Source organism: Nycticebus coucang, chromosome 10 (assembly GCF_027406575.1).
Source record: "Nycticebus coucang isolate mNycCou1 chromosome 10, mNycCou1.pri, whole genome shotgun sequence".
Lineage (NCBI taxonomy): Eukaryota > Metazoa > Chordata > Mammalia > Primates > Lorisidae > Nycticebus > Nycticebus coucang.
In genome coordinates this window covers 19344450-19368181 of record NC_069789.1, presented here as the reverse complement: position 1 = coordinate 19368181, position 23732 = coordinate 19344450, and the positions used below count along the sequence as shown (strand labels likewise).

General features: G+C 44.8%; 1 protein-coding gene across 1 annotated transcript in view; it reads right to left on the bottom strand.

Annotated features, from left to right (window-relative positions):
* KCNK1 (potassium two pore domain channel subfamily K member 1) overlaps positions 1-23455 on the bottom strand; it is a 49006-nt gene extending 25551 nt beyond the window's left edge. The window contains exon 1 of the mRNA XM_053606836.1: positions 21879-23455. Within this exon, the coding sequence (XP_053462811.1) occupies positions 21879-22233 (355 nt within the window). The 5' untranslated portion in view covers positions 22234-23455. The remainder of the gene's footprint in view (positions 1-21878) is intronic.
* Positions 23456-23732: the final 277 nt, after the last annotated feature.

Sequence of the window (23732 nt, the reverse complement as noted above, 5' to 3'; positions counted from 1 at the left end):
TAGCTGGGCGTTGTGGCGGGCGCCTGTAGTCCCAGCTGCTCGGGAGGCTGAGGCAAGAGAATCGCTTAAGCCCAGGAGTTGGAGGTTGCTGTGAGCTGTGTGATGCCATGGCACTCTACCGAGGGCCATAAAGTGATACTCTGTCTCTACAAAAAAATTCCAAAAACAAACAAACAAAAAAAAAACTCAGAAAATCAACCCTTTTCATATTTCACTAAAAAGCACAGAAATACAGTTGGGTTCTGACATTCAGATCCCTATGGGGTTATCCATTTATCAAACACTTTGAATGCTCCAAGTTCTTCAGAGATACCCAGGGCCAGATGCATGTTCATGTCTTATAAAAAATACGGACATGGAATTAAAAGGCCAAGAGCATTTAAAAATACAAAATAGCATATTACCAGGGGCTAAACGTATAGTTAAAAATATGCGGAAAGAAAGAGGGACTTTGACTAACAAATGCAATCAGCGTAACCTGGTTTCTTGTACCCTCCATGAATCCCCCCCAACAATAAAAAAAAAATGCGAAAAGAAAGGAAGCAACACTGTGTGAACTCAATGTAGATTCTGCTGTAGGATCAGCAGTGAAAAGCTCACGTCCTGTAGAACCACCTCTTCATTCGGTGGGTCAGAAGGAGAACCCTTCCCCCACCCCCCACCATGGGAAAATATAAATATACACATGGTGAACTGTGTGGACAGAGGAAACTGATCACCACTAGCCTTATTTTTTACTTTGCCAAACAGTGAGTGTTATCATTTGTTTTTTGGACAATTACCCCGAGGCAGCGGGAAAAGTACCTGGCACTTCCGGAGACGTGCACGCTACCCTGTAGAGCCAGACACAGGCAGAACAAGCTGCTTAGTAGAATCACATGAATTCCTCTCCTCACTGAAAATATTACTTTCTGGCATAAAATACTTTCCTGAGCATGGCTCCACTTCATCACTGAGCCCAGGGTGCAGAGCTGGTATAGTCATAACATGCTGAGTGTCCCCTGCTGGCGCCAGCAGCCTGGCACCTGTGCAATATGCTGGCCCCACCCAGAAAGGCTGACGACCAGGGGACAGGCCAGAGGAGGCTGGAGGGCACCAAGGCCATCACTGTTCTGCCGCCCTCACCATCTCCCAGCACTTCACAAAGCCGCCGCAGAGCAGAGTTGGTGTTCTGTGATGCTCCAGTCCAATTAGCCTGAGGAAAAGGAAATATTCTTACTGCTGCCAAGCCCTAACTTTTTCTCTTTTTTGAGAATTGGTCATCAAAACATCTATCCTTTTTTCATTTTCTTCACAGCCCAGGGTATTCAGGCGAGCATTAATTTCTGTAATGTGCATGATAAATAATAAATATAAAATATAATATTTAGTATTCAAATTATCTGTCATCCCCTATACCCATTAAGAATTGCTGGTCTTAAAAGCTTTAAATGTTGAGTCTAATTAGTCCAATAAATAGAACCTTCTAAAATAAATATTGAGTTTCTTGCTCTTCAAATGACTGAATTGGATTTACGCTTAATCCAGAGGTTCCCAAAGCTACATTTTAAGCACACCCTGGTACCAAAAACCAGAGTTTCTATCGAGTGGGTTGTAGACAGATGAAAATCTCATCATGGGTCCAATCCTTGGCAACACACCAGAGTCAGGAAAGAGCCTCTTGAAAAGTTGATCATTCTGTCTTTAAGAAAAGATAAACTTGCACTGCCAAACGGAAATTTTAAATTCGAAGGAGCTGAGTCTAGCCTAAAAGAAACAACGATGAAAACTGGGAGACGGGCAGAAAAATTGGTTATATATCCTGGCGATTTTTTTAGAAATTCTTTCATTTCAAACCTTCCTTACGTTATGGCTTCACTGAGGACCTGGAAGCCAGCGGCAAAGACCTCCCATGCGAACCACCCACACATCTTCCCACCCACCGTACAATGACTTCAGATGCCTCCTCTGCTGCTGATGCCAGCTCTCCTCCTGGGCTGGGGTCCAGCCCGTTCATCTGCCCAGGGGCCTACTCAGCAGGCCTGCTTTCTTTGTAACAAAACCTACCTTCTGGGAATCCTCCACCCTGCCCTGCCAGCTGCACCATGCCTGCCTCCTGCCTTCAACGTCCTCTGCTCTCTTTTTCTCTGGAGTCCAACTCAGATGGAGCTTTTGTAACCCTCAACCCACTGACCATGGCATCACTAATCCAATGGCCAGTCCTCAGCCTTTGCCTCACTAAACCTTAAGGACACCAAACAGCTGTTTACCTCCTTGAAACTTCTCTCTCATGATCATTTGACCTCCAGGCCACAGCAATCACTCATTTATCCTATGACATTACTCCTCTAATTCCTCCCCTTTCTGATCTCAGATGTTTGGGAGCCCAGACCCACACACCCAACCACCCCCTCAGTATCCCGGCTCGGGAGTCACACGGGCAGCTCAAGGCAGCACACCAACAGCTGAGCTCCTGGACCGTCCTCACCACCTGCCAACCTGCTTCTCCTGGGGTACATCTCTTTGCAGCCCATGGCACTTTCATTTCACTGTCACTCAAGCCAAAACCCTTTAGCCACGCCTGTCCCTTCTTGTTCTCTCTTTCACCCATGTCCAATCCATCAGCAAATCCTCTTGCCTCTACTGTTATACAATATTCAGAATCCACCAATTCTCATGATCCCCTAGTCTGTGGCAGTAGCCCAAGCACTGAGAATCTCTAATGATCATAGTATGGCTTTCCGGTTGCTCACCCTGGTCTGCCCCAGCTTCCCACACTCTATTCTTCAAATAGCAGTCACAGTGGCCCTAAGAAAACAAGTGTCTTACTCCCCTGCTTCAAATCCTCTAGCAGCTCTCTGCCTCGCTCACTCACAATAAAACCCAATGTCCTTACTAAGGCCTGTAATGTCCTGAATGATCTGACCCTCCTACCTTGCTGACCTCGTCTAGTACTCCCCAGTGGTTACCAACCCAGCTACGCTGGCCTCCGAGCAGTGTGCTGGGTACACGCCCCTCTCAATGCCTTCACGGCCTGGAATGGTCTTTCCTCACATGGCTGGCTTACACACCAGCCTCTGATCACCTCCTCAGAGAAGCCCACCCAAGCTGCTTTACGTAAAATACCAATGTTCTCCTCTTCACAAACCTCCTAGCACCCTTTGTTGCCTTTTTTCTCTTAGCACTTATTTTACATAATATTATTTACACTTTATTTACGTTGATTGTTGTCATTCTTCCCTTTAGACTATTTGTTTTGTGGCCGGGATTTTACTCTGTGTTGTTCCTCAATGTTCCTCAGTACTTAAAAACATTCCTGGCACGTGGCAGGTGCCCCAAAGGCATTTCACGCAAGTATGAATGAATGAATGAGCAAATGAATGAATGAATTTCACTCAGCAGAAGCAAATCTGTAGTTTAGTCTTGAACAAAAAACCCAAGCTACTGGTTTTGATGGCTCGTTAACATATTCTTAACCAGATCATGTGTAAAGAGTAGATCATATGGAAAGTATGGATTTCAGATAAAAACCACACAGCTGTGAAGTCCTACTTGTTTAACCCTTCCATTTTTATTCAATCCTTGAAAACAGGGAAAGCAACAAAAATAGGATGGTCTCAGAGCCAGACTCCAAGTTTCCCTTGGACAAGGACTGTCTCTGCTGTTTATCAATACATTTCAAGTCTAATAGAGACCAGCTCACAGTGGGAACTTAATAAACATGTGTTGCCCAAGGAACACTAAATATGGCTTTTATTTTACAGTTAAGCATCATTATTTCTTAAACTGGAATATGCCTTCAGGGATACACCCATCCAAGCAGATACGTACATAAAACATTTATATGGAAAAGATTATAATTTTTCCATCCACAACTTTATAGCTGCTATTAACTGATTATTAAAGTAGTTCCTAAAAAGGAAAAAAAGTATGGGCACTTACCCACTTCAGGTATTGTGAGAATTCCATTTCAAAATTGGTCTAAACAATGGGTAGGCATAAACATTCTTCCTTCTTTTGGACTTGGGCCAAGGCAGAAAGCTTGAGTACCAATGAGGGTTACAATACGCCCATTTAACTTCAGAAAAAACTCAACTATTTCTTTGACAAAGTGTTCTGTCTGGGCAAAATAACCACTTCATATTCATATGCCTCGGCAGGACATACTGGCAAACTGAAAAAACGTAATCAGGCATCCGTCTGCTCCCCAGAGATGATCTTGGTTTTCCTTCAACATTTCATTAAGTGATTCTAAGGAAGTGTAAGTGCAAGATCACTACTCACAGAAATTTCCCTAGTGACCCTTATTACCAAACAATAATCAGAGGTACTTACTAAAGTCGTACTTAGTGTGCAGGGCTCTGGTAGGCTCAACAATCCCACAACAGCCGCTTTACAATAATCTGCCCCCAAACCTTGCTGGATCTCTCACAGCTAACTAATTGAGTACTCAGATCTGAAGCCCAATTTGCCATTTCCAACTGCATCACCTTAAACAAGACATTTATGCTTTCTGGCTTCAGATTTCACCTCCATAGAACAGGAATAATTAGGTCCGCCCTGCTATCCACACCCTAAGCTAATGTTTTAACCATCAATGGCAGTGATGTTCTTAAGAGCAGTACCAAATAGTAGAACATTCTTACTGCACCATCTGTTTCTTATTGTCCCTTCTTATTCATGCGGATTTCCAAGCACCTGTCTTCACAATTTCTTGTACCCAGTGAACTGTAAGTGAATGAACAAAGCTATAAGCTTTGTTGTGAACCTACGACTGTGTTGACTGCTGTTTCCTTACAGCAGAGGTCAAGATGGCTTTCCTTTAGCACCTACTAGTAACCTTATCTTCTTAAATAGCTGTTTTTATACTCCTTTAAAATCTCCTCCAGCTCTAAACAATAAAAAAAATTACCTCCCAAACCCAAACATTAAATTTTAAACACTGGAAACTACAAAAATTTGTCTCCTCTGCAGCCTCCTCTAACACCAATAGATTTAGTGTTTTACAGGGTATTCGTTGAAATTTCAGACAAATTAGCACCACAATCTTATTTTCCTATAGAGATAATACTATTTGATAATAGAACTGCAAATTCTATCTTACAAAATTAGAGGTTCAGTAGTGTAATAAAGTCAAGTATTTTTAGATTCAAGAAATTTCTTGAATCCCTCAGAAAACCAAACATTAAGTTCATTGGACTATCAACATTTCCCTGCATATTATGCTAATCGAGCTTATTTAAATATGCTGACCTACATGAAAATGCCCTGCAGAAGAACTCAATAATATACACTCTAATAGAGCATTCTTCTAAAAATGTTAATTTTTTAAATATATATTTTGAGTGCGTCAGACCTGTCAGATGGAGGAAAATTCATTTGGTACAGGACAGATTTCTGAAGGTCACAAAAGGAATCAGCACACTTTATAACCTCCTCCTTTTTCTCTAGGATCTTGCCACTATTTTCCTAAAATTTGCTCCCGATCAATCAAAACAATTTCTTCTGCAATGGCACATGGACTTGAACTCAAGTTAACAAACAGTAACCTAACCTCTGGAAGGGCCAGGAAGGAAGACTTAGCTACAGGCAGACCTGAGACACTAGGAAAACATGTTTCAGAACATTTCTGCGGTTACAGAAGATGCCCTCCTTGCTGACATCTTTAGGCGAAAAGACTGCCTACAAGAGGCAAACCCTCCAGAACGAAGTTTGGAGAACTGAACTGCTAATGAACCTGATGAGGAAGAACAGAGAAAGCAAAGTTGCTTTCTTTCCCTGTGGTCCTTCTGAGAAGAGGCACAAAAGCCCCAATGGCAGAAAGAGCAGGAGACCAACATGAGCACAATGAGTGAAGGACAAAGCAGTCCTGGCCAGCGCATGGTACCCAGCCTGTGGTCAGCCAGCAGTGGTCACTACTACACTCTCCGAGCAGATCTCTCGTCGTGAAGTTCAAACAGCAACCAGAAGACAAACCCACAGCTGGGAGAGCCAGCAGCAGCTTCCACGTTAGACCTTGACGGGGACGGCCGGAAGTTAAAAAAGAGCAAATGGAATCCGGTTCTGGTAGAGTTCTGGAAAAGACCAACACTTGAGCTTCATATTGACCTTGCTATTCTACCTGATCAAAATCACTAATAAAATATTCTCCCTTGCTGTATTGAGTAATTTGGTTGCTTGCATGTCAAAACTTATTAGCTTCAAATTACAGCTCACAATTTTAAGGGAACAACAACAATAAAACACATTAGAAAACATGGCAACTCTGTCCACGTTAAAGTGAATTCATGCACAGCCTATCCTCAAAGAAATCATTAACTTTGACAGCAGCCCTCAGGAATAAAGGGAGAGAATTCCCTGAGCTGAGTGGACAAAGCACATTTTAACCCATGCTAAGAAGCTCTTTGGCCAAACGTCCAGTCCCACTTAGCAGAAGGCAAAGCAATGTTTTCCTGTTAAGGAGCACAGCAGCCTTCGTGTGGAACAGGGCCTGGGGAGCACGCTTTGCCATGGCGTCTTGAGCAGATTCTGTCCAGTTGGCTTTCAGGGCTATGGCCAGGCTGGAATTAGAAACATGTGTTGTGACCAGCATATCTGTGCCTCTGCCTGAGTCAAAGGAAACTAACCTAGAAGAAGATCTCAACTGCTGAAGTTTTTGAATAACATACTCCCCCCAACTCTGCATTTAATGGAAAATAGAGAATTACCTGTTTGGGAAAAAGCAGAACCCATCAGCATTTAATGAGACCAAACACAGGAACAAACCTTCAGTGTGAGAACATTGAGCTTGTCTCTTTAGGAACACACAGCTGAATTCTAACTCAGCCTCATTTCACAGGTGAGGAAATGAGAAGATGGAAAAACTCAGAAACCAACTGTCCCACTGTGTCCCCCCAAACACACCACCTTTTTCGACATGCAGCGTGGCAGTGACTTTATTGCACTCTTAGAAGTCAGGGAGCCTTTCCAAACCACCTGTCTACAAGCAAGGAGACACCCAGCTAGATGAGTGGGGAGCTCACTGCACATGCTCTTTATGGAATCAGGGCACGAGCGCGAATGAACATTTTCTGCATTTGAGCTGATAACTACTGGGCTTAAAATCCTTTCATTAAAGAGACATCATGAAGCAGGCCTAATTAAACTCTGTGGCTTGAAGCAGTGATTCTCATCCTTCTCCCCAACAGATAAACAATAGCTGTGCAGTGACGGGGACCCTCTCGTGGGCAAGGCCTGTCGCTCGCAGAATCCCACACTTGGTGGCAAAGGGAAACACAATGGTAATCAGTAACCACCAGGGCTCCTGAGTCAGGGATTACCACACAGCCGCACAGGGCTGAGTAAAAGAGATTGTATGTGAGGCATAATTCTCAGAAGAGCGTATTAGAATGGAAGGAAGGGTGACATCTACTTTCACTGTTTTAAATAAGTCTTTTGAAAACACTTATACTCAAGCTCTCATTTGCTATAAGCGAGCTACATATCTGGTTCCTGTGGTGCTCCCTCTTACAGCCCTGAGAGCCTGCACAGTGGAGAGGACCTGGACAGGAGCAGGTCTGACGTTGATATTTATCAGACTGGAGCCTCAGAAGTCAGGTGACAGGTCACTACAGAAATCCAAAAGTCTGGTCAACCTTGCTTTGCTCTTCAAACATTTCCACAGACCTACAGGGCCCACTTCTTGAGTTCGTATCTTTAGAATAAAGTACCAACAAGTACTGAAAGACTTGGGGGCAGAACCCCCCCCCTCAGCCCGGAGCTCTGACCACCCATTTACTTAATAGTAAATATTTGCTGAAGCTCCTGGAACAGTTACAAAAGGTCACATTCCTAAGGTAGGGGGCGAGAAGTGGTCACATTCTCATGGTAATATTTTCTTTCAGTACAAGACTTTGCAAGTGTGATTCTGTGTGTGATTTAAAAACTTACATCCTGTGAGAGAGAAAACAGAGCTAAAGATCTGTACAAAGTGGTGCCTTTTACTCAGAGGAGTAGGAGTTTTCCTAAGTCCTGCCCCCCCAGCTTTCTTGCACAGAATGGACATGTAACACTGGTTGCCCTTGAGCAAAAATTAAAGTACTAAGAGATTAAAGAGAAGCCAGACATCCTTTGATCTGAGTCTAATGCACTAAAAAATTATCTCGAACAATTACAAAATGCAAAGAACTGGATTTATAACACAAATGTTTCTTTTAAAGCAAAGTAAAAATTAAGTTACTGAGTTTGTAACTCAGTAACTGAAGTTAAGGTTTTCTTCTGACAAAAAATAATGTACTCAAAGCCAATAAACAGTACAAACATGATCGGAGTGTCTATTTCACTTAGACCTTTATAAAACTATTTAGAAGCACCTACTAACTAACTGACACACTCATTACACACAGTGTCCCACAGCTACACCCTGGAGTTTACTCATCATCTTGTGGCTGAGTCCAGAAGAATCTGGGGCAGTAACAGAAGCAGCTCCCCACAGCCCCCTTTGCATCCCTCAGAAGCACAGCCCGAGTCTGGAGTTCAGCCAGCCCACCTGGGTGGGAGGAGGGGAAGGCACACAGCTGGGGTCATTCTCTCCTATGTTCCCTGACATGTACGCAGCCAGAAAGCAGTTACGCTCCTACACACAGCAACAACTTTGCTACTCACGCAGGCGTCAAGTTCAGATAGGGATGGGAGACTCTCCCTCCTCCCCTGCATCCCAGGGCCTACACGTTCCTATTTATGTCCATGTAGGGACTGTCCACGAGATGCTCTGCCCATGGCTTTTCCCCATCCTACGACTGTCTCTCTTGGTATCTGTGTGGTCCTTGGGTCAAGGCCAGCTCTCCGGTGCAGGCCACCTGGTGTCTGCAAGCCTGCAAAGCCTCAGGCTCTGCTGCCTGACTCCAGCTTACCACACTGAAAGCTAGTCTGCAGACGGTCTACCTGTCACAGTGCAGGGCCTGGAGCTTGCTCACCGCCAGCTGAGGTGACTCTCACACGCTATGTGACAGCAGGGAGCTTCCGCTGCCCCCTACACTCTCCCCAAGGCTAGACTCACTTCTTTTTTTTTTTTGTAGACAGAGTTTCACTTTATCGCCCTCGGTAGAGTGCCGTGGCCTCACACAGCTCACAGCAACCTCCAACTCCTGGGCTTAAGCGATTCTCCTGCCTCAGCCTCCCAAGTAGCTGGGACTACAGGCGCCCGCCACAACGCCCGGCTATTTTTTTGTTGTAGTTTGGCCGGGGCTGGGTTTGAACCCGCCACCCTGGGTATATGGGGCCGGCGCCCTACTCACTGAGCCACAGGCGCCGCCCGGCTAGACTCACTTCTAAGTTGGGATGTGTGTGCCTGGAGCCTATGTCCCTTTCTTTAATGGCCCTCTCCCTCTGCACCACCCCACCTAACTTTACCCATATTGCTTGTTTATCTCAATTTGCTCCCTTCATGAAGCTTCTCTGACCACTTCAGCCCACACCCATCTTCCTCTCAGAATCCTGTGGATACTACCAGCAGTAGGGTCTCTGCACCCTCTACAGCTCTAGCCCAGTTTTACATTTCAGTTGAGGTCTCCCCAGATGGCTATGGGCTTTTTGAGATCAGTGATTTTCCCTTTACGGTGTTTTTTTTACATATCCCTACCTGTTGGGCATAGCGCAGGGTCCTATTCAGTAAACACTCCAAAGACCTGGAGTCACAGGATGTTAGAACTACAAGAGGATATTGGTTAGCCCTGTTGTCCAGATGAAATGAAGCAGCTGAGAGCCGGTATTTCCATGGACCACAACCCGTCTAACGAGATCCCAGTTCAATGCTCTCAAACCTCCTATCTTCACATTTACTTAGCCTTTGTAGGGTCATCTGGAATATCTGAGCACAAACCTCTTTCTTAAAAATAAGTCACAATTCTCACCACATCAGCCTGGACTTTTTCATGCAATAATTCAGTTAATTAATTAGTAGCACGGATGAGTCTTACTTCATTCCCAGAGCCAGTCGTGTTGTGAGGGAACCAGCTCCTGTGAGATGCTCCTGCCCTTGGCGGGCCACGTGTACAGGCTGAGCCACTGACCAGGGAGAGAAGAAATTCCACCCACACGCCTCTACCACCACCACCACCAGGTCACGACACAACTGGTGCTAATAAACCCCTGCACACCGGAGTTCTGAGTGAAGCGAAAATCTCCAGGCACAAGTTCAGGTGCTAGATGTGTCCTTTGCACCTCATTCCTGCCAGAGTTGCTGAAAGATGTAGCTTTAGGTCAGATCCCATGAACTACTAACAGAAATTTGTTTTGTCTCTTTTCCCCACTTTAAAAAAAAATTTAGTTTTTTTCTTTCTCGCCATCTCTGTGGGTTTAGATTTTAAACCTCAGCTGCTTTGGGGTGGCAGGGAAGGGGGTGTGGGGGGGCAGAGATGACAGATACATCCCAGCAGCTCTCTTCCCACTGCCAGGGGGATGCAGGGGGGTGTGAAGCTGCAGGGCTCTTCGGAGCCCACCCTCCCGCAGGGAGGGGCATCTGCCAGAGCCGCGGGGGCGACAAGCTGCTTCTCTGAGATGGCTCCGGCAGTGATGTGAGGGCTTCTCTGCCCTGCTCAGAATTTCTGAGTCAGCCTCACACGTAGGAAGCTTCAGAACAGGCTCCTGGATTCTTTAATTAACTTACTCCACCTAACCGTGGTCTTTAAATAATTGAGTGCCTTGGTAACTGGTGTTCAAACACTTGAATTTTAATTATAAGAATGTTTTAACCTTTTAATTCTAGTTTAAAACATTTCACTTTATCTCTTGTTATTCACAAGCTGAGATCACATCAAAAATACAGTATTTGAGGGGGGGAAGAGGATGTTTAGATCATCAACCACAAAGAAAGCTGTTATTTATACTAATGAGGTCATTTCAAGTGGTAAAGCAACCCCTATGATGAAATGCAAATCACTCCGGTGGTTTTGGGAGAGTCATGTGATCATTTTCTCGTCTGTAAAAACTCTCCGTGTGTTTAGTTGAAGCCGATATACTCTCAAGTTGTTTAGGTCTCTTGTGGGGGGAAAAAAAGGTTTTTGTCTTATCTATTTCCTAAAAAAAGAAACCACCTTCATTCATTCCTTGGTAACTTAATACATTAGCTACTCCTAAAAACTGTACTGAAGATATTTATTGTTATTCTTTGAGCTATGTAAAATATAAACTTTTTATTAAACTGTTACCTCACATGCTAAATATCCTACTGTTAAATTTTTAAAATTGCAAAGCAAATACTTCTTTTCTTGGGGCTTTTTTAAAAATAAGTTTTCCACAATGCCTTATGTAATATTAAATTAGAAAACAATTTTACAGTTTAGATACTTTTTTTTTTTAGCCTGGAAATGTTTACAACTTTTTTTTTTTTTTTTTTGTAGAGACAGAATCTTACTTTATTGCCCTTGGTAGAGTGCTGTGGCCTCACACAGCTCACAGCAACCTGGGCTGCGGTGATTCTCTTGCCTCAGCCTCCTGAGTAGCTGGGACTACAGGCACCTGCTACAATGCCTGGCTATTTTCTGATTGCAGTTTGGCTGGAGCCAGGTTTGAATCCACCACCCTCAGTATATGGAGCCGGCGCCCTACCCACTGAGCCACAGGTGCCACCCTACAACTATTGTTAAATGCATTCATTAAATGACCACAGCCCACAGAATTTACTTTCTCAATCTTCTTCCTTTTTTGCTTATTCACATTCTATTTTTCCTTCAAGGTCAAAATCAGGTATCGCCTTCTTCAGCCTCTGAAGTCAGATAATTGATGCATGTAATATGACAGAACGCTCGCTGAACAAACGGAAAGCACTATCACCTCAGACCAAGTGCAGCCTGCAAGGAACCACATTAGAGGTGAATGCTTGCCTAATGTGGAAACCCCAGTGGTGATCTCAAGTTCAACAGGCCCATGACTGAGCTCTAGACCCTCCACCCCACCCAAAATCTGAGCCTGCCCTGGCCTTCCCTCTCTCTGTAAAGAAAAACCCATGCTGCTAGGGGCTTAGGTTAAAAGCCCAGAGATCATTCTGCACAACCTCACATCCATCAGCAAACCCTGTTTGTTCTGTCACCTGTACAGATCCAGAATCTGACCACTTTTCGCCACCCGCTTCCAAACCCTGCTCAGAGCAGCCCCCTGGGTTCTGCAACAGCCCCATTTTAAATCCCAGCCGTGTTCTGGCCCTTCTACACCAGCTAGAATGAAAGTGTTAGGCAATCAGTCAGATCACATCACCTCTCTGCTCAAAATTGCCCAGTGCTTTTCCACCTTGCTCAGACAAAACCAGATGTTTTGCAGCCTTTCAGAACACCCTACAGCATCTGCCTCCTCCCATCTGCCTTCTTCTCTACCCTAACGCATCCCTCTCACTCAGCTCCAGCCACACGGCTTTCTAGCTGCACCCACAACCTGGAATCCTGGATCTAGAACACAGCCTGCAGATAACCACATAAGGCAGTCACGCTCCTCTCACTCTAGAAAATGCCGTCTTCACTGGAAGGCCTGCATATTCTGTGAATGTCACTTAGTTATCCTGTGGATTACATGGGGGCTCAGTAAACCACACCCCAAAATGAAGGCCTCAGAAGCAGCTCTCTCTGACCTTTCATTCTGCCCCCAGGCTAGCCACCGAAACGAGGCTCCCTCTTCCCTGAGGCAGGTCACAGAAACCAGAACTCCCTGCTGTAAAACCCAAAAAGCTTACTCTAACTTTTCCCATGCCTTTCTGGTATAAAACTGGTCAAAGAAATTATCTGACCTAACTTGTCTGACTGTAGGTCAGAGGGTCGCCATTCCAGAGAGGGAGCTCCTGCCCCACTCCCAGAAGGAAGGGACGTGGCACAGAAAAGCCAACAGGATCCAAACACAGGCCGTGCTGATTCCCCCTCGGTCCATCGGCAGCGGGAGAGCATGCTGCTTCTGTCCCATCGTATTTCTACACAGCTGTCCAGACCATGTCGAATCTAAGCATGCAAATGAACCACCTCCCTGGTATCTGAGTCTTCTTTCTGAAGGCTCCTGTGTCACATGAAACTATGGTCAAATTAATTTGTATGACTTTTCTCCTATTGATCTGCCTTCTGTAGCTAAATTTTAGTGAACCTTCAGAGGGTGCCCCTATAGCTGTGTCTCTCTCCACCAAATGGACCAACAAATCCAGAAGGTCAATAATTATTGCTTCTGTTTCCTAACATATTCCTAAGTGCCTGTTCAACCCCAGCACTCAGTAGGTACTTTGTGAGAAATGAGTGCCTCTGCTGTCTTAGATCACGTAGAGCCTTTTCCTGAGTGTATATGAGGCTCTCATTATTTTCATTTTAAATAGAAAACTTTACTAACAAAAACTAAAATAAATAAATTGCAATGTCAATGTTTTCATATGAATAACTTCAAAAGTCATTTTGACAATTTGGGCTTGTTTGCTTCTTGGACAGTGAAATTATATCTAAGGTCTCTTGAAAAAGCATAACATCTTTAGAACCTGCTTTTTTCAGAAAAGGAGACAGATTTATGCATGAGAAGAAATGCATTTTAAATTGCTCTTTTTGGAAACTCACTGAGTGCTAGGAAAGCCAGCTGAGACCATGACAGGTGAAGGGAGCCAGGTGCCTGGTGAGGCCAAGGTGTTAGGGGAGTGGAGAGGAGGCTCCTGGAGGTGAGGGGTGGGGGAGGAGCAGTAAGAAATGGGGAGGCCCTGGGGAGATGGAACCTCAGTGGAGCCTATATCTGCTAAGTCTCCCCAGGTCCGGTGGGCACCTGGCTCTGCGTGCCCTTCACCAGCGCATGTTTGGACTGTGGGTGCCCTGAGACTGTACTGCAGGCCAAATGACAAATCCGGTGTCTAATAAACCTTAAGGGCATCAATAGAGCAGAAGGAAGGAGACTGAAGCATCAACTTGAATAAATAGCTTAACTCGGGTCTCAAAAGACCCTCAGCATTAACAAGGGGCAAGTGTTACAATCACAGCCTCACTGACCACTCTCCGGGAAAAGAAAACACAGGCTTTATTCTTTTAAAATCCCTTAGAGGCATTCTATGTGGGGCTTTTTATTTGTATAGTTTTAGTTTTAATTTCCTTTTTTAATTTTTTTTAATTGACATAATAATAATTGTGCCTATTTGCGGGGTACACAGTGACGTTTCAAAACATGCAAAGTACAGTGATCAGATCTGGGTAATCAGAACATCCATCATCTGCAACATTTCTCATTTCTTTTTGTTGGGAACACCCAATGCTCTCCTCCTAGCTATCTGACACTATACTGCCAGGGGGGATCACTAAGTTCGTGAAATCATCCTAGAAAAAGAGCTACGTACCTCATTGGTGAATATCGCTATGGTCACCTTTGAGGTACTCCGGGGTGCCATTCGGAGGTATGTAGCACTTTTTCTAGGACAGGTTCACGAACTTAGTGGTCTGACCTCATGTATTGTAACCGTTAACTACTCATCTCACAGTAGCAGAGAACCCCAGGATGAAGTCCTCCAATCTAGCTGTAATTCTGGAATCTTCAACACACCTCTCCCTGGCCCTCCCTTCTGCCTGCCCTTCCCAGCCTGCAGGTACCTCCCTTCTACTTTTTACTTCTTGAGCTTCCACATATATATGAGAACCTGCGGTACTTAACTCTCTATTTCTGGCTTTCTGTCCTCTGAATCCCCAGCCATGATTCTACGGACTCCACATTACCCAGGTCCCTGCTTCCCCTGAGAGATTTCCAACTGAAGCCCTTTGGCCGAGTCCTTATAACCCAATCTCTGGAGGCAGCGAAGGGCAGGCTTTTTTTTTTTTTTATTAAATCACAGCTGTGTACATTGATATGAACATGGGGCATCATTCACTAGCTTCACAGACTGTTTGACACATTTTCATCACACTGGTTAACGTAGCCTTCCTGGCATTCTCTCAGTTACTGTGCCAAGACACTTGTATTCCACATTTACCAAATTTCACATATACCCTTGTAAGATGCACCGCTGGTGTAATCCCACCAATCCCCTGGAGGGCAGGCTTTTATTTCACAAAGCAAGTCCGTCCCAGTCAGAGGAACTAAAGCAAAAAGTTAGATTCTGATCTGGGATCAAGCAGACAGCAGCAAATTACAAACACTGCCAATGTCTGACATAAGTCAATTAATGTCATCAGTATAACTGGCTTTGTTTCACAGATGAAAGGAGGGGAACGTGAACGCCACCCGAGAGTAACAGATCAGCCCTGCAGGTGTGATCAACCTGGGGAGACCATCTCCCAGTCCTCAGGTGTACAAACACTACACCTCCAACTCCCTCTTCTCTTCCTTCTGACCTCAGCTCAGAACCTTTTGGTGGCCAGCCTGAGGACTGTGCAAAGAAAAAGGAACAAAGAAAGTCAGAGCACAAAGTGGGCCAGGTGAGAAGAGGATCACAAGAGTCAAGAAAATCCCCCCAAAGTTGTTTGCTTTCCAACAGAGAGACAATTTTTATCACCTACCAGGAATAAGCAATACAAACAATGGAGATGTTAGGCGCTTCCATATTTCATGGATTTGGCTATAACTGGAATCAAATGATGTCTCTCAAGAATAAAATCTACCGCAGTGCAGCTCTATGTCAAAGATGGCTTATGGAACAGATGGTATTTCCGTCCCTGAAACCAACCTTGCAGTAAGTCGAACCATACAGAAGTGTCATTTCAATGGGTCAAAATTGTGTGTCAGCAATTCACATGTTCCAAAATTGCATTACTCTTCTGCTCAACTAAGACAATAGACACTCTTCCACACAGCAACAGTCCAACAAGCAGGGGTGTGAAACACCTGATCTGGAAGGCATTGGAGGTCCCATGAGGTCCTTGATCCAATCAAAGACTCTATTCATGATAAGATTTACAGTTATATCATAAAAGTCAAGTTACAGCCATTTATAATTACAATAGGCACAGATAACAGCAAGTTTATAGTTAAAAAGGAGAGAGAGGGGAAAAAACCTGCAAAATGCTAAAGAACTGACATGTTTTATAGGCAGGTGAGGCTTACACATTTAAACACTAAATATCTGTTCTCTTTGACCATTACTGAGTGGAACTGTTTCTACAACTTATAATATACTTCTCTGCCTTCTTAAATTGAAGCATGATCAATTCTCTTTCTTGATAGTTCAAGGACGTCAATTACTACACTGTGCTCTAAAACAATAATGCCCTATTCAGGTATTCATATAGGTAAGACTTAAAGCTTCTTTTTCTCATGCTCTACTGAGTGTTCTTTGTGCAACTATTACATGTGCTAGTATATTAGGGCTGCAGTAATAAAATACCACAGGCTGGCTGGCTTAGGCAACAGAAATTTATTTTCTCAAAGTTCAGCCTGGGGGCCAGAAGGCCAAGTTCAAGGTGTCTACGGGTTTTGTTTCTTCTGAGGCCTCGCTCTTGACTTGCTGATGACCTTCTCACTGTGGTCTCATTTTAACTTAATCACCTCTGTAAAGAGGTTACCTTCAAATATAGTCACCTTCCAGGATACTGGGGTTAAGAACTCAACACAGAAATTTGGGGGAAGAAACTTCATCCCCTAAGAAGCTCCTATGCCCAGAAGCAATGCGAAGCTCAGACTCTTAGATACATTACAATTCATGAGTTCAAATGAGGCTGTGTTACTTTCAGCTTTGTCCCAGGTAAAGAAGTCATTCAACCTTAATTTCAGTTTCAGCCTCTGTAAATGAGGATAATGATGCCGACATCTCATTATTTTCTTGTAATGCATGGAAGAAAATACACATAAACACTGCCTGGCACATGTAAAGTGTTCAGTAAGTATGTTATTTTAAAATATCATTTCAGTTTGGTATTATTTAAACTATTTCTCTTTTCACAACCTGTCACTTATGTTTGCCCGTGGCTGTGCCTTTCTTTCTTTAATCTGTTATGGACTCAAAATCCAGATTATTATAGAACTAAATATAAAGGCTCAAAATCACGACCAAAGGTTCTCGTTTGAATAAAGAGCACATGCTTCAGAGCATGGGATTTCGGCTGATAGCTAGCTTGTTTATTTTTGTTGTCATTCCTATTCCAGATGTAACTTAGTGTTTATTGGACATTTTAGATAAGATAATCACAACGTGAAGTGTGGTAAAGGAAAAAAAACGCAGCATCAAAAATTTGACCACTAACTAGTAACATGAGAAATAACCATCTGTTTTGAACATGGTCAGTGATGATGCATAATTTACTTGACATTGCAATATCACTTCAGACAACTGCACAGTCAGAGAACTTGAAGTGTCTTAAAAGGAGTTTGCCGAAAGGAAGTAAAGTATTCAGAGCTACACTTAGTCTTCCAAGTATCATCGTGAAGCAAAGGTCAGCAAACTTTTCCCGTAAAGGGTCAGATAGTAAGTAAATATTTCAGTTTTTGTGGCCATATGATTTCTCCTCAACTACTCAACTCTGCTGCGGGAGCCGGAAAGTGGTCATAAATGATACATGAACAAATAGGTGTGGCTGCACCAACAGAACTTTCTTAATGGACAATGAATGAAATTTGATTTTCATAAAACTTTAATGTATCAGGAAATACTATTTTTCTTTTGAAAATATAAACGCTGTTCTTGGGCGGTGCCTGTGGCTCAGTGGGTAGGGCACTGGCCCCATATACTAAGGGTGGTGGATTCGAACCCGGGCCCAAACTGCAACAACAATAACAATAAAAAAAGCTGTTATTAGCACAGGCAGCACAAAAACAGGTGGTGGGCCAGATTAGGCCCCAAAGCCAGAGTTTTCCCATCTTGTTCTACTCTAAAAGCTCAATAACTCTTTAGGGGCATTTTGTTTTTGTTTTTGAGACGGAGTCTCTCTCTGTCATCCTGGGTAAATGCAGGGGCATTATAGCTCACAGCAACCTCAAACTCTTGGGTTTGAATAATTCTCTTGCTTCAGCCTCCCAAATAACTGGGACTACAGGCATGGGGCACTACACCCAGCTATTTTTTTTTTCTATGGTTATTAAAGAGGGATCTCACTCTTGCTCGGGCTGGTCTCAAACTCCTGAACTCAAGTAATCCACCTGCTTCAGCCTCCTAGAGTGCCAGGATTACAGGCAGGCAAGAGCCTCATTTGTTGAGGGTAACAACACATTTCTCCTACTGAAAACACTTTGAATATTAAGGATCAATCCAGCACCCCATTACCTCTTCCCACTTTCTCCTTGAAAACTACTTATGGTGATGCAGTGGCAGCTCCCTCCTTGACTTGATTAAAACAAGACAAATAAGTTCCTTGCCTGGACACTTTTAGTAAGAGTTTCAAAATATATTTTCATAAACACAAGGTAGGCAGCCTTTGACTAAGAGTACAAATGACAAGACACCAACTGAGCTGTCATGTGGCTCTCACGTCTGCAAAGCAGCAATAAGATACTGACAGCTCATATACTGTATGAATACAAAAATTATATTTTTACCAAAAAAAAAAAAACCATTTATCATCAGGATGTGGCCTTGCTTAGGGGGATGAATAAAGAAGCAAAGTTATAGTAAACCAACATCATTAACTGTTTTTAAGTATGGATGACACTGCCCAAAGTTTTAGGCAGTACTACAGGTAAGTTTAATGAAAATTATTTCTTATTCCCCAAGTATCACCTAGACATCATTTCCTCAATCTTTGGGGGTGGGGGCGAAATCACAGCATAAAGGTTATATGTGAGAAATACTATAGTCTATAATCCTTTCTTACTTTTGCACAATTCCTCCTTGTGCAAAGCTCAAAAGTGGATTCTTTCTTCCATTCACATACAATTCCTATGTAGATGTTGCTATATCTTTTTTAATAAAGTGATAAAGTTTAGGACACACTACCCCAACATAGGACACTTTGGCATTTGAAAAAAATAGCAGAAGCTGGAAGGTCATTCTCACCTTCTGCTACACTTCTCTCACATAGCAGGCTGTCAAAGAATTCTCTGCTGAGGAAGATCCTCATTCCAGGGGAGCCCACTCTATATATCTGGGGGAAAAGATATATCTTCATCCTTGACGACAGAGAAGCAAAGAAGAATCTAAACAGACAGGCCTTGCTCCGTCCCGCCAGCTTAGGACCTTGAGATGGTACCTACTGTCCTCCAATTGTATTTCTTCATGACCATAAAAGACACAAACTTCCCAGTTTCTTTGGGTCTTTTTTTCTGAAGGCTCTCGTGTCATATAAAACTTAGGTTTTTCTCTTATTAATCTATCTTTTATTTGTAGGTGTGTCAGTCATGAACTTTACAAGGGATGAGAAATCTTTTCTTCCCTACAAGAAAAAGTAAAGAGAAACTAAAATTGTTTGCTGTAAATAATTCACCAAGTCCTTGGCAGAAGAGAGAATGAGGACATTTTGAATTACCAACCTAAGTTCTTCCAAACAGATCATGAAGATGTTACCCAGTTCCTTCCAGAAATGGAAGCTTGTACTTTCTGGGATGAAGAGATTTGACATAAATGCACTCATGGACCTATAATATAATCACAACTACCAATATGTCCATTTTGTAATGACTATCATTACCATCTGGACAAATCAAAGATGAACTGTGTGACAATTATTTCAGCGATTTACCACCAACAGGGATAAGAGTTTTTTCAAAAAAGCACATGTCTAATATCCAACTATAAGAGAAGCAATTCTAATTCATTTGAGTTGTCTGGTACTTTTCCAAAAATGAAAAGTAATGAAGTATACCAGTTTTACTCTAAAAATCATCTGATCTTCTGCCACAAAACCATTGTTTTGAGACCATAAGGGACATCGAATGTGTCAAAAGTGCACCAGTACAAAACCAAAAGGAAAGTATCTTTGATTTAGAATAGTTTTATTTATATAACAAGAATTCACTGATCTGCCAATTTTACAAATCAAGAGGCACCTTTTCCATTTAGTTTATCCTTAAGTGCCCCTTGCACTGATTTCCTAAATGAACTCTTGTTTCGCATGAATACAGACTTTCTTAGGAACTACAATGCCAGCTGAATACCAATAATAAGGCATCTATCCCAACTCTACCCCTCCTTTTTCTTTAACAAGAACAGAAACTTTTCCTAATTAAAAAAGAGGGAATGTATATGTTGAATAGACAAGTATTTCCCAGATCTGTTTATTCAAGATATAAATTATTTTTGGCATTTAAATAGGTGTATACAATGTTAATATTTTACCCATACATGAGCGTCATCCGTGATGAAAACCCCACCCAGGAAAAGCAAACCTGTTCTTTTCCTCATAACACTGTTGTTATTTTTGTTCTAGCTTCAAAACATCATTAGTAAGAAAATACTAAAACCATTCTTCAAAATGTTTACCCAATGCTGTGACCCCGTTGTAAACTTTCTGTAGCCCAGTGGAAACACTTCTTTAGAGAGTGAATGACCGGCAATCCAGCACACACGCTCCAGAGGGAAGGCCCAGTGACTTCTGAAAGACTTGAGGAACAAAAAGCCAGGCAAAGGCCACGGACTCAATAGTTGTCCACATAGAAATTAAAAAGTAGTGTTGGCAAAGAATCAGACATTCTTTGCAAAGTGAGATAACAGGTTTGTCTTATTTCCGGATACCTTTAACACAGTTTTTAAAATACCACAATACAAGCTAGTTCAACTTCTACGTAATTCAGGGCAAATGTACATCAGTGTAGTAATTCATCCCAGACTTCCGAATCAGGGTTTCGCTCGATCTACCTTGAACAAAACAATTACCCAAACAATCAACTAGGTGTAGCTCAGAAGGGATAAATAAACCCTGGGAGGTGAAGAGGGGGTGGGACGGCAGGGCGGGCAGGAGTCACTCTTGGGAACGTCAACTCGGCGGTAAAGGCTGGGGGTGGGGTCGGGATAGGGAAATCCCAGGGCCCAGATTCCCCGACTACATCAGCAAGTGTACGAAGAGGGTGACCTTGTGCCCGCCACGATAAACTGTTTCAAAGACTGGATCTCATAAAGAAGAGGCTGACTGAACACTCGGTGTGAGTATGGCCAGTATCAGAGTACCGACTTGTAGTCCCACTCAGGGTACGTGCCCCGCGAGCTGCAGCGGGGAAAGCTCACCCACCCTTCGTCCGTCGGGTCTTACACAGAACCCGCGCGCGGCCTCCTCCTCCCGCCACCGACGCCCCCCAGCGCCGAGCGCCCAGAGGGGGAGCAGGGCGGTAAGTTTAAGGGGGACCTTCGCACACCTTAAGTTGAAAGAACCGCAGGGTCAGGATGCCCTGTGTTGTCAGATCACAGGCAATCGGATGCTCCCTTCGCCCCCACCCCCCACCTGCTCCTACTCTTAAAAGAAACCGGATCAGCCTGTACGCGCAGAGGTCACTTGCGAAGTGCAGTGATGTCACTCGGCTACCCCCAAACCGCCTCCAAGGTACAAGAGAACAGAAATAATTTGTGCATGATCAAAACAGAAGGCGCACCCCGGAAAGTGACCCTTTACAGGGTACCATTCAGTTGTGCGGCGTTGGGACGGGCTCCGGAGGAAGGTGGGCGCCCTCGGAGAACCACCCGCCCTCGGGTGGTTTCCATCGTCCCACTGCCTCGCCGCTCGGCGGCCAGGAGGCTACAGATTCAAAAGCGACCGTCTCAGGCCGTGAAAATGAAGCCCCTGCAGGATCCCAAGCCGAAAGGTTTAGGGACCACTTCCCCGGAGTTACGCGCCCAAGTCATCCTCCGAGGGCCCCCCCGCTGGCTTCCGGCTCCGCGGCGCCTGCCCCGGCGGGGTCACCGCAGACGCCGCGCCGGGAGGGTCCGGGACGCAGCAGGGGTGGGAGGGTCGGCGCGCAGCGGAACGAGACAGGCGGAGGCGCCGTGGGGGCCGGGGTGGCGGGGCCGGCGGGGGTCGGAGGGTCCGGGCGCCGAGAGCCGGCGGGGCCGGGGCAGGAGCGCGGCGGCCTCTTACCTGTGGTGGACAGCACGGTGCTGGCGAAGAAGAGCGCGGAGGTGAAGTCCCAGTTCCAGTTGCCCGAGGCGTTGCTGAGCACCGACACGCCGTAGTTGCTGGCCTCCAGCACGCGGCCCAGGAACTGCTCCAGCTGCTGCTCCGACAGACACTCGTGCTCTTCCAGGAAGCGTCGCTTCAGCTTGCGCAGCTCCTGGCGCAGCAGGTCCTCGTAGGGCAGCTCCACGGAGGAGAAGACCACGGCGCCGAAGACCAGGTAGAGCAGGTAGCCGAGCACCAGGAAGCCGAAGCACCAGGCCGAGCGGTGCCGCTCCACCAGGCGCACGCACGAGCTGCCGGCCAGGGACTGCAGCATCTTCGCCGTCCACGCCGCCGAGGCCGCCGAGGCCGAGCCGTAGACCGGCCGGAGCGCGGCCCGCCGCCCCCGCCGCCCCCCGCGCCGATCCCGCCCCGGCCCGCCCGATTGGCTCACTCCAGCGGGAGTTCTCGTCCTTCTTTTCCTGGTTCCCTGCAATAGAAAAAGCCCAGATGATGTGGCGCTGACGTGGTTGCGGGCTCAGGTAACCAGAGAGTCAGCGGGGACCGCGCACTAACTTGGCCGGAATCCCCGGGCCGCGCGGCCGAGGCACCGGGCGCCCCCGCCCTTGGCACCGCCCCGCGGAGTGCGGCGGGGCCCGGCGAGCGCAGACCCTTCAGCTCCGCCGGCCCGGCTCCTCCGCTCCCTCCCGGGTCCGGTCCCCAAACCCGAGCGGCCAGTGCAGTGTGTGCGCGCGCGCTCCCGGGTCGCGCGCCCGTGTGCGGTCGGGGCCGATTCGCGCAGGGAGCTGGCGCGTCTGGCCCGCGGTCGGGGGTACTCCTGCCTCGCAGGTATTTCCTCCTAATCAAAGCCTAAATGTTACAAAACAGTGAGCGCTGAAATACTTTACTTCTGTGTCTCATTGGCTGGAGGGTTGAGCAATCTGGTGCCAGTGACGGTGGTGAAATACGAGAACCTCGGCGTGGAAGGCACCTGGGATCAGGAAAGTCTGTTCCCTCCCGCCCACCTCTCACGAGGGAGAGTTTCAGAAGGGTCTTATTTCTGAGCTCAAATACTCTAAAACATGACCTTAGGTTTTATGGCGAAGAAATGTCCCAAGGTGTCAACTACCAAAAAAACCGGGTTTCTCAGTTCTTTCTTTTTAGGGTGACCAAAATCTTGACAAAGATTGGTGAACTACCTTATCGTGGATGAGAGTAAAAATGAGCGCACCCTTCTTTTTGCAGTACATGTTTCAAGAGGTTAACAGAGTTTTATTCTAATTCAATCACATGTCCTAAGAAAAAGTAAATAGGCAAATGTTTATATGCAAGGCTATTCACACGTGATATCTATATGCACACATATGCAGTTGTGTGACGTATGGATGTACGAGATGTTTATATTTAGAGATAATTACAGTATAGATGAAATAATGTAGAATCAGGAACAACTAGAATAGAATAGAAAGTGTTTAAGTAATTTATGGTATCTCTACAGCAAGGATATCATTGAAGATGGGCTGAAGACTATGGAAGCAAAACTGTGTAGAGCATCAAATATATAAAACATTTGTATTTCTATTGTAAAATAGAACTTCATCTACATAATTGATCTACTGCATGGAAATTAAAAACTAGCTTCCAGCCTTCGTCTTTGGTGGTAGTGGAGTACACAGGTGATTTTGATTTCTTGTACTTTTTTATGTTTTTCAAATTTTCTACAGTAGACATTTTTCTAATCAGGAAAAAAAAAACACTACGAATAAACAAAACTGAATTGTATGATTATTTATTTATTTATTTTGTTTAGAGACAGAGTCTCATTATCGCCCTTGG